General features: G+C 31.8%; 1 protein-coding gene across 4 annotated transcripts in view; it reads left to right on the plus strand.

Moving 5' to 3' along the window:
• The window catches only part of LOC143223006 (CTD nuclear envelope phosphatase 1A-like), a 38,142-nt gene extending 26,452 nt beyond the window's left edge, over positions 1-11,690 (plus strand). For 2 of the 4 annotated variants that reach the window (XM_076450349.1, XM_076450346.1), the window contains 3 exons: positions 8,420-8,531; positions 9,442-9,614; positions 10,087-11,690. In XM_076450349.1, the coding sequence (XP_076306464.1) occupies positions 8,420-8,531; positions 9,442-9,587 (258 nt within the window). In that variant the 3' untranslated portion in view covers positions 9,588-9,614; positions 10,087-11,690. Of the gene's footprint in view, positions 1-8,419; positions 8,532-9,441; positions 9,615-9,956 lie in introns of all 4 variants that reach the window. The other 2 variants (XM_076450347.1, XM_076450348.1) reach the window with 2 other exon arrangements.
• The last annotated feature ends 850 nt before the right edge of the window (positions 11,691-12,540 follow it).

Genomic DNA, 12,540 nt, shown 5'->3' on the forward strand with positions numbered 1-12,540 from the left:
GTGTTAACATTATATTTTAATATATACATACATGTGTAGAAATGAATAGGTAGTTTCAACTGTTTAACTTACTTAAATACTTATTTTTATCTCATTTTTCCACTTGATGTTCTAATGTGTAGGTATTTAACAGTATAAAAAATGGTGGTTCCTGCGTGATTTGTGACACAGAGTTAAATGAAAAGCTTGTGTTATTTTACCAGTAACAAGCTGAATAATGTATTATACATATATGTGGATAATTTTGACATGTATACCTCTTGTATCCTGCTAAATAGCATTAAATTAGAAATATGAAAATGAAATATAAAACAAAAATATGTTTGTACAGCACTAAGCTCAAACTAGTCTCTTCAAGTTTATCTTCAACGATATTCTACTTTCTCTTTAATTCAAATATATGCTTTCAACAAAGAAAAGAGAAAACAATCAAAGAGTGTTAAATTCTGTAAAGTACATTCAGAACAGCATAGTGAGTTATTGTCTGTGCTGAAATATTTCTGTTCCAAGCCTTAAGAATGATATATTCAAATAAAGTTACTTACATCTGAAGTACAAAGTATATTTCCTGTTTGCTTTTGTGCTATTAACAGCTGCATGACTTTAGTTCCTGAATGACATTGAAAAAATGCAGAACATGGATAAATTATTTACAGTATTCTACTGTTCCACTTTCAAGTTGTGTTGTACATACATCAGAATAACATATATCAACTGTGCTATCCTGCTGTTATCCAGATTTTCTTGTTCAAAATCATGCTTTTAAATTCATTATGAATTCTGAAGTCAATGTTAATTATCATGTCAGTGCTTTTAGAAGTAATAGTAGTGCTTCTACTTCTCTTGATGCCTTAGCATGTTTTAAGAATGATATATTCAAATCATGTGGGCTTATCTCTGAAATACTAAGATTGTTTGTTGATGTTTCTAGTATGTTTCTCAAATACATGAATGATTAAGTTATAGCAGCTTCATCCTTTTCTTGTGATCTTGAACAAGACAGCTTGTTTCTTCAGACTTGTTCACTTTCACTTGGCAGGCAGTCTCAATACAGGTGAAACTTTTGCTGATCTAATTTCCCACCCCTAGGTTTACTTTAAGTCTTAAGCCTTTTTCTGTTACTTCTCATGGCAATGTTATCTTCAGTTCTGATTCCTTATCTCTACTACCACCAGTTTATATTCAGTTTATTGCTGATCCTTTTAGTATTCACCAAAATGTACATAACCCTCATGATTCTTGAGGGTATTAAGTCAGGACCTTTCTTCTGGGTCATCATATGTTATTCATCATTCTTCTCAATTTCTCAATCCTACAACTGGTTATTTTGGGGATCTTCCCTATGGACTTTGACTCATCATTTGTTTTCTGCCCTGCATGCTATGATTTGTCTAATTTTTAGACTTTCCTCTTTTGAATTGATTTTGTAGATATCAGTTATTCTCATTCTTCTCAGTTCTTTAGTCAGAACACTGACACTGTATCTTACAGTCTTCCTTGGTTGCAGCTCCTAATGATACTAAACTAAACTAAACTAACGTGGCAGGGGTTCAGTTTAGAGAGAGAGAAATCAGAAGAGTTCTCTCTCCAATCGGGGTGTTCAGGAACGTTGTGGTTCCTCTTCATCCCCTTTCTTGGATTGTTATTAAGATTAAGTGGTAGTTTTTTTTTATTATTATTTTATTTAATAAACTAATTATTGTTATTATTCTTGACTTTTTTGGGTGGAGGATGTCTCTCTAAATGTTGTTTTGGGTGGAGGCAAAGGCAGCAGTGGAAAGAAAGGCCGGGACCTGTCCCGAAAGGAAAAAGTTGGGCAGATGTGAACATGAATATAATTCATTCAAATCCAGATCAAATCAACTGGCACGATTCAGGGTTTGGCAAAAGAGTTGCCTGGGCTGGGATCTAGAAATCCAATGCCTAAAGATTTTGATGTGGGGGGAAACGGGAGTGCCCCGAGAAAACCCACTTTCACACGACAGGCGCCGATAGTTTTGTCTGTCGTGTGCCCTGTGCTCCTAATGATGTTTTTACCACACGGTTCTTATGTACTTTCACACTTTTTGCTTGTTTTGTTATGCTGTGTATTGTCCTGGTATTTTTGCTGCTTGTGAAAGAATTTATTTCCTGTAGTATTTTGAATTTGCAGAAATTTCATCTGGATTTGTTTTTCATTCAAGAGAAAGTAGCCAACAGTGGCTGATTAAGGTTTCCACCTCTTGATTGTCATGTGGTAATTCTTCCTTTAGACAACCAGCATTTCTCAGTTGTTAATTTTACTCCTCCCTTACAACCTTCAATGTAGTTAAACTTGTTCATTGAAATACTTCTCTGTTGGATGATTTTACCAGTTGGAGATTGACTTGAATTATTTACACCCTCTGTGTGATTCTTCATGTAAAAATCCTTGGGTTCAACTTATCCTTTAATTCAGTTTTTACCTCTGGCTTCATCATCCTGCTCATTTTATTCAGTCATCAATCATTATATTTTCATCTGTCTTCCAGTATAGTTTACTGATAATTCCTGGGCTAGAAAGGGCAGTCAAAATTGTCTGTCATGCTTCTGCAAAGCTTTACTCTCACATCTGTGTAATTTACAAAAAATTATGGAACTGGAGACTTATCTCAACTGAATGGCTAACTGAGAAACTTCATTTTGAAATAAAAAGTATGATGTTCTTAACTCAGTTTCTTCATTGAGACCATTGGATGACAAAATTGAATATACAGGATGATTATCTGCATGATCCTATCCATTTGTCAAGTCATCAATTTGTTGTTGCTACTGGAATGTAGCTTACCAGTTCATTGCTTCTCCCTTTGGCTTAACCTCAGCTCCTTACATTTTGTGCTAAGTAGTCAAAATCGTCTTCTTGGTTTAGTCAGTAAAGATTTTCATTTCTACATGGTATGTTAGTCTGTTCAGTCTCTTCAACACACTTGTTTGACCATCCAGTTAGCTTCATCTGTGGGGTGAATTATCCAAAGTACATATTCCATTGAGTACCAACATAGATTAGGTATATCTAGACTTTTGGATCAACAATACAGTCATCAGTGCAACCCTTTGGAGTTTCATACTCTTCTGTCTTCCTCACCTACTGCTAAAGTCACCCTTTCTGCTTTTGGAATAATGGCTTCTTTTTCAGTGTCATTCCCTTGGGGCACATTAACATATAATGCCTCTCTTGAAACCTAGCTTCTCAGTGGTATCTGACTTCAGACCTGATGTCATGCAGAATAACTATTTCTCTCATTACTTTTGAGTCTCCTGCTTTGGTTGAATTGAGCTGAGTCTCCCTTTTTCTGTAATCTTTCTTAAAATGTTGCTCTCATGAATTCCAATTATTGAGAAATCAGCATTGTTCTACTTTCAGGACCCATCCAGGAGTAACACCTCACATCAATATGTTACAGTTATGGGCTGTTTAACGTACTTGAGTTACTGTCCCTTCTATGCCATCATTCTATATTGGTTCACACAGTTTTATAGTGTTTTATAGTCAGTTTTAATGTGTCATAGTGATACTGATTCTTGCAGCCTTTATTTTGCTGCAATTTATTTACTTCTTTGGCTTCATAATGATCATTTGCATATTATGTTCTGTAATGGTCCTAGTTTGTTGAATTTTGATATACTCTGATTTATTAATTTCTTTTCACAGAATAGACTCTTTACGTAAACCTTTTGCTTGTTCAGTTTCTATACAGATTATTAGATTATCCAATGATAAGTACCTTTGCTACATCAGCCATACATCTTTTTTACACTTAACTGATCTTCAGATCCAATATTACTGGCAGTGGATTATCTGAGTCAGTTGTGGGAGAATCTCTTTCTTTATGTAAACCTTTCTTTCTGCATTCTTAGTCATGTGTCCATGAAGATCAGTTATGAAAGGTGCTGGTTTCTCCCCATTCCACTTTGGTAAGTTCAATCATGGTTTCTCCTGTTATCTCAAATTCCTCATGAGGAGTCATTCATATCACCACTTTGAGAATATCTTTTTTTTTCAACAATCTTGAATGTCCATTTTACACACCAGTATTTAACATTGGCAATTTTACAGCTGGTTGTTTATAGGTTCTTTGTCCAAAAAGCTTAGTTCTCTTCAATGTTGGCATATATGTTAGCCTTATCGTACAAACACACTTCCCAGATGGTTTGTAATTCTGTTTGGCTACTTTTAAGAGTTGGTGCACTAGACATATTTTTGCCTACCTTTAACTCCTCAGCAAATTGCTTCTTTCATCACATGTTTATTTCATGATCTTAGCTTATCAGCTACTTCTATATTAGTTACAGATTTACTTTAGCTGCCATTCTCAAATGTCATAAAATATGTTTGTCCCCATTGTTTAAAAGTACATTTTCCAATCATGTTATCTTCAGTTTCAAGCTTGTCCTAAATGGAACTTGAATTAATCTTATGTTTATTGGCCTTGTCTTGTTTAGGTCTCTCATCTTTGAGTATACAATGCTAAAATGAAGGGTTCAGTTTCCTTTAATGGACACATCAGATAGCTGAATGTAATTTTATCGTAAGAAAACACACTCACTTCTCTCTTTTTTTGAGCTCTTAGCAAATTCTTCAGTTGTCACCTTATCTTCGTATCAAAAGACATTCCTGTATCTATGCTCTTTTGCATACTTTGTTTCCTTACATGAACTTGATCTGTGAAACAATGTAATCATTGTTTTTCACCTGTTGTTTTACTTATTTTGTCTCACTCAGATTCTCATTCTGAAGAGTGATTTCATGTTACCATACAACAAATCATACTTTTTTATTATTGCTTTGGCTACATTGACAAATTGACTTATGTAATTGATACATCTTTGTTTTCCCTGATGTATATGAACACTTGTAAGGTGAATTTTGAATTACATCTCACTAATTTGCAAATTGGCAGTGTTTTTTGACTTCTCAGTCACGGTACCCTGTACAGGGTATCTTGCAGTCTATGCATTTAGAATAATCTAAATATTTTTTTGAAGTTTTATTTGCATCATATTGCCATCTTATCAGTTTTACAAGTCAACCTACCTCCTGTTGTAATTTTTCAAGCCAGGTGGGATTTCTGTATGATGAAGTATACTCGGTTTCTTGTTTGGTTACAACTTAGGTCCACACTTATGTTGTGTAAGCATCCCAGATATATCTATATTACCTAACACTTCTGTTAGCAGTTTCAGGGTTGCCTGGGTTGAGTACTCGTTTAAAAATATATCAACATCAGAAGAAAAAGTACTATCTCTCCTTGTAATAGGATACTGTTTATAAACTCATCCAGTCAGGACTTTTGCATATCACATATAACTGCCATTATCCTAGATAGAAGTCTGCTGTCTATAATGGAGCTTCATGAGAGAGTGATGCCAATTGAAAGTGGACAAAGCACACCTTGGTGGATACATTTTACTGCTTCCAGATGCATACCCCTGTGTAGTATCTGAGCCATTGGAGACAAGATGCCTATTTTCCACATGATATCCTGTAGATCCAGCCAGAATGGAATCACCCCTTCTCTGAAATTTCAGTCTTCTATTACAGGAATGACAATGATATGGGTTTTACCCTACATAACTATCATGCTATCTTATGTGACCATACCTGAGAATATGCATGGCTCCATAACATTTATTATTATTGTGTGACCCTAATTTATATATGTGTATATTTATGTAATTACAAGTGAGTGTCCAGTACAGAGATATCATACTGGGAAGGATGTCTCCCTGAGTGTCCTCATGTTGGTCCAGTCTCCTTGAAACTGACCAGTTAATCTTATTTTTTTCATCAGTCCAATTTATTGGCATTTACTCTAGCTGTAAATTCTACTTAATTTATATTTACTCATTTGATTAAATTATTGTTGTCTTTGTTGTTATCTTCCTGCCTAAGAAGCTTATCTTTGAGAAACTCTGAGGCATTCACATTTTTACTTTCCAAGAATACAGCAGTTTCTTCTTGGAGCTCATAAACTCTTTCTAACATGGCACCTCGGCTGACTCAGCAGATATCACAGAAGTACAATAAATTGGAGAAATGTGTCTTTACTTCCAGTAAGAGTTGTTGAAACTGTCAATGATTCAGTCTTTGAGACAGTTTGAAGTTTACTACTTTCACTACAACTTGCATTGCTTCTTGCATTCTTGAAGTCTGAGCACACATTGTTTCCTGATTAATGACAAAGTGCAATTTCACAGTTTTGTTTTGGATGCCAACTTCTAAAGAAGTGCCACAACATCTTTTTTTTTTCACCTGCCATTGCTAGCACACCATCTGTTGTCACTGAAATTATCTTTGAGAGATCCACATTTATATCTTTCATACACTGTAGGACTGCTTCAAGAAGATATGCTCCAGCAGGAGTGCCCTTAATTGGTACTAGTTGAATGAATTTTTCAACGATATCAAAATTTGAGCTGATACCTCACAAAAATATTGTGAACTATGCAGTGTATTTTACATCTTTACCTTCATTAAGTGCTACTGAAAAGTCCTGAAACCTGTCACAGTGGTTACGTAGCACTTGTTTCACATCAGCAGATATTTTTCAACCCATTGTTTAATTGTTCTTGCAGAGAGACTAGTATTAGAAAATAAATTCTTTGTATCTGGGCACACAGTGTCTACCACTGACATCAAACACTTCTTAACAAATTCCCTCACAGTGAAAGTCTTCATACTTGTAGCTATTAATGAATTTACTATATAGCTGGCACATGCATTTCTTTCTGATTCTGCACTTTGTTTTGTGAATACCAAACTTTTCCTCAATTTACAAAATTTATCTTTTCTTGTTTGCCCTGTCAAGTCACTGTATTTCTGGTGTTTTGTCTCGTAGTGACATGTAACATTACATTCGTTATTAACAATTACAGATCAATGACAAATTAAGAATACTGGTTTGCCATAGTGCTCCATGAAGAAATACTTCTATCCAAGTTTCCTGGAACACTTGATGTTCAGCATCAATTTTCTTACATTTTGTTGTCATCTTGAGATTTGATGGAAAAAAGAATTGAGTTGATATTAAGTTTGAGTTAATGAAAATAGTTATATTTTCACATCCTTACATTAAAATTTAATATAAGGATACAGAGATAAAACCAATTCTAAAGTTTTTCAACTCTGGAGATAAGTGTTTAATGATTAAGATAAGAGATAGAATTGATGTACTGAATTTTCTTCTCAATCATATTAGGACTATGGACACTGGATATATTTATGAAATGACACACACACAATATATATGTATATGAGAGAAGGAGAGAAATATATTACTGAAAAGTGATCAGCATTCATTAAAATTTTGATATCTCACACATGTGGATCTGTGCAACTAAAACTTCGCACACCCACAATAATAAATGAACAAATCTCACTAAGAACTTGCTTTCCTTTGAAATTCTAATGATCTAATCACTTGTTTAGCACCAATTTTGTAATTTAAAATATCATCAATTGCTAATGTGGGGTTTTTAACCCTTATACAGCAAGAATGTTGTAGGTAGTGGCATCAATTGATAATGGCCACTATTTAAGGGTTAAACAAGGGCCTATTTGTTGTGAATTTGTTGAAGATAGTGATGGGCTGGAGAGATTAGATTGGGATGCTGGGTTAGGCATGTGGACCATATGTTGCCAACCTCTGCTCTAAACAATCCATTAAATTAATAGATTTAAAAACAAAGTAATGCAAATTTAAAAGAAAATATAAATATTATTTTTGTAGTTTCTATATTTTATTCAAAATATTTACATTTAATATACCATGTATTTTAATAAAGTTTCGACATATAGTTTTAATTATTTTTTAGCAAAACAAACAGTCGAAATAATATTTCAAAATATTTTTTATTGAAGTTTGAATACTTCATTGTTAAATTTTGTCTATGTCTGATGTTTCAGTTTACCTGTAAATATTTTACAATAATACAAAATTAAAACTGTCTTTCATTTAGCATGATTGATGCATTGCTTGTTTCATATATTTTATCATTTTGGGATATGTTTTTAGTGGTGTTTGTTACATATAAAGCACTTTGTCATAAAACGTGACAATAGACAAGTTTTTGTTGCACTATATGGGTTATATGTATCATGAGTTGTTTATCTTATTTTGGAAGTTTATTTTCTTCTGTTATGTAATCAAACTTTCACAATTATCTATTGAAATAAGCTTATTAAATATTAAAAGTGTTAAAAAAGAAACAGGCTAAAATTGTGAAATAATTGTCCAACTCACTCAATATATTTACTAGTTATTGATTCTTGTAATTAAAATATATATTTTTGTGTATAATATTTCAAAATTGTTTATGTTAACAATAGTAACCATTTTAATAACAAATCAGTCTGAGAAACAGTAAGTTCTAATTGTTATATTTTGTTTTCTGTTTATAGCACTGTACTTTAGATTATGGAAGCTATACCAAAGATCTATCAGCCATAACAGATGATTTATCCAGTATATTTATTTTAGACAATTCTCCTGGAGCATACAGGGCTTATCCAGGTAAAAAGCAAAAATTGTAGTTGTAGAGTATCAAGCCTTTTCCTATAATAATTCAGAAAGCTTTTTTTTTATATTTTTCTCAAACACACTACTGGTTTATTAACTCGTAAATTTATTATGTGGATTTAACTAAATTGGGTAGACAATGTGCTTATAGTATGTATGTATTATGATTTTCTAAGAATATGTTGAACATTTGCATACCCTAGGCCTGCCATCATTCTTGATGAATGAACATTTCATTTAAAATAATTCTTTATTTTGTTTAAGAGTAATTGTTTCAGTCTCAAAACAAATTGCACATAAACGAAAGCAATTTAATTATATTTTGCTCTTTCATTTCACACCATATGACTTCTTGTCATATGCTTAATATGCACATTGTATGAAGTTAAATGACAAACAAATATAAAATGCCTATCATGATACGTGAAGATCTATAAATCATTTTTTTTTATTTTAGGTAAAGTTACCAATTAAAGAAGCTTATAATGGTTATCATGGCACATGAAGACCTCTGAATTACTTGTTTTTGAGGCAGAGTGACAAAGTAAACATATTCAAAATGCCCCTCATGACACCTAAAAACCTATGAATTACTTGATATTGAGGAAAATAGAGAAATTAAACATATTTAAGTTTTATCATGATAATTGAAGGCATATTAACCAGAAGAAATAACTGAGTTATTACACTTTTTTAACTCATAATTATTTAATGATACAAATATGACGTTTTTCTCTATTTTGTTTGTAAAACATCCAGATGATAACCCTGATTACTTGAAATAGACTGGAATTACCAAAAACTTGTTTAGGTAGAAATATCATTATGCTTTATTTTAAAGTTCATTGTTTGCATTTACATTGAGAAGTTTTCTCACTGTTTCTTTTTTGTTGGTGTTTTTCAGATAATGCCATTCCAATAAAATCCTGGTTTTCTGACCCTACAGACACAGCTTTGCTAAATCTGTTACCCTTCCTTGATGCTTTAAGGTTTACCAGTGATGTTCGATCGGTGTTAAGTCGAAATCTACACCACCATCACATATGGTAGTTTTCCATATGACTTAGTATTTGGAAAGTAAGTATATTATTTACCATAATACTTGAGAGATTACTGGAAAGTGATTTATTGTTAAACTTTTTCAGAGTCTAAGATAAATAAAAATATCATTCATCAAGTGTGGTATCTTTTTCATCAAGTGTTAGAATATCCAAATTCAAGATTGTTGAGAACAGATGATAGAGGGATAATTCAGTACTTCATGACAGTATGTAATATATTGTTCTTAAAATATAGACACTGTTAGGTATCCAAACTTCTAACAGTTGAGGATAAATGATAGAGGTATAATTCAGTACCTTGTGGTTCATTTTTGCTATAAATCCTTTAAGCTTTATATATTTTCTCTTTTTTTTCTAGATTCAACTGAAGAAATAAAATTATTGTTAAAATTTAAATGCAAAAGAAGTGCCTTTTAAGTTTTTTGTAATATTGAGATTATATTTAAGATACAGAATGTGGGCTGACATTGTTGTGTTTATTGTAATAGATCTGTTTCATATCCATCTCTCTCTAAGGAAGATGGAGTTTGATGCTGCTGATAATACTAGACTGGTAAGCCTTGTCTAAATTGCTATAAGTATGTCTGGAAAATGACCCTGCATCCCACTGTTCAAGCACGTGATGATGAACTGAAGAAATCATTGTTAAACGTAAAACAGTGCCAATATGTTAATGATTATGTTGTCAATATAGTGGACAGAAGCCTAATTGTGCAATTAATTACAGACAACATAATATAGGGTAGAATAATTAATGAAAAAAATTTACTTCAGCTAAATTGTGCAAAATGAACCAGATAAGAAATATGAATATAAAGTAAGCAACTAAATTCCAAAACATGGTTTAATCCCAAAATCACCATATTTCATACATTGTAAATAATATCTCGGGTCCATGTAATAGTTAAGCCTCATCTTCACCCTCAGTTCAAGCTGTTACAGAAAAAAAAGCAAAGACTGTTTTTGCTTTAGTTTATATTTAAATATAGTGTTTAGCAACTAGAAAGACCAACAATGTATTTTTTATATTTAATCAGTGGTCTGTTGTAAACATGTTTTCATCCTTTATTGATTGGCTAAAATGACATGAATTCAGTCTATGGCCTCATGTTTTCATCTTTGTGTATCATAGACAAACAGAGTAACATCATTTTTATGTCAGCTATTTATTAAGAATATTGTACAATGAGCTAGTATTTCTACCTTATATGCCTACTAATTGATATTATTAGTCCTCATATTTAAATGTTCTGTTACAGAAGTTGGAAGCCCTATTAAGCTAAATAAAAACTAAAAATGTAATACAAAATAACCCTCCAAGATTTGTGCTGTGAACAGGAAAAAACATCATTGATGTTTAGCAATGTAGATTTTTTGTTTGTTTTTTTTCCTGTGTTGTCATTTTTTGTTGTTATTATTAAATCATCCAAAATATATTTTAATTGACTTTTATCGACCAAATATGGGGACAAATGTGTGTGTTTTTTTGTTGTTGTTTTTGTGTGTAAAATACTGCAGTCTTCCAAACCTTGATGATGATAATGGAGTCTGTACTTTGGTATAAATACACCACATGCATTTCAAAAAAGCTTTGTGCATGTCTTGCTTTACAGCTTTCTTGGTCATTTAGTTTTTGCTAAGTTTTTTGATAATAGTGATACAGGCTACATAGCTTGAATGTTTGCTGTTTTGGTTAAAAAGTGTAATAAAACTTAAGTGCTAAAATCAGCTATATAGCTGGCCAATGTAAAATGTAGTGAAGTGAAATAAAATGTATTTTATTGAAAGACAATTGATAAAGTGTATAACAAGTTAGTAGTTATCATAAAATCATCTCTGTCTTCTTAGAGTAATGTTTATTTTAATGACCTGAATGAGCTGATATTACTATATACCATTAGGCTTCATGTTGCAGTTTAATACCAGGTAGTTACAATAATGTGAAGTAAAATATAAACATTATCAATATTGAAATTTATTCTAATACTGTTATAAGGCATTGTGTTCAATATCCTCTTGTTTAAATTGTTTTATATAAATGTGATGTATTTTGGTATAAGCAATATTCTTAAGTAAAGAAAAAGAAAAATTATTTTTTTTGGTTTATCTGTGCTTGTGTTGATTCTCTTTTTCTCTAGATAATTATGATGTGTTGACATCTGAAATACTATATCAATGTTCTAATATGTAATATTATCTGTTTTTATTTTGTTTTTTACCAAACAGATATCAGTTAATATTTTATAATTAAGACATTGAAGAATACTTGATAGTAATATTAAATCCATTTAATTAACTACTCTTCACATATACATTTTTCAGATAATTAGAAGACAAAAACAATTACATGTAATAGAAGGGAAGTAAAACAAGTATATAAACTGTGATGTGGGAATGGTGGTATTTACCTTAGTGGAGAGAGATCTGTAGAAGTAGGACTTGCTCAGTAGTAGAAATACATTGTCTCTGTCTACAAGCTAAACTTGTAAAATTAAATCATGACTAAAATGTTGTGTTTTTATTTGTCACTCTCAATGAATCAGTAGTATTTTTATTTCATAATTCACTTTGTTTTTCTATCTTATCAGGAATAACTAGATTTTCACAACTGACTACACATGATGAATTTTAGATGTGTGAAGTTGTAAACTTAGAGCTAATATATCTATTTCTAATACTTAATTAATTTGTTTTCCTTAGTTTTAATTTGTTTCTCATTTAATGTTTCTGAATTGTGATTTAATATCATAAATGGTATATCACTGCTGTCATAGGAGTTCCACTTCTGCTGACATCTTGCCATTTTCACACTGTAGTTTGTATTATAGCTTTATATAGTTTTTATGTTTGGTGATTTTTGTGGTTAGTGTAGTTGCCTGAACTGATTTTTTTTTTAATGCCATCCATGCTGTGGTGATGCTGTTTTATAGTGTAGATCCAGA

Source organism: Tachypleus tridentatus, chromosome 8, assembly GCF_004210375.1.
Source record: "Tachypleus tridentatus isolate NWPU-2018 chromosome 8, ASM421037v1, whole genome shotgun sequence".
NCBI lineage: Eukaryota > Metazoa > Arthropoda > Merostomata > Xiphosura > Limulidae > Tachypleus > Tachypleus tridentatus.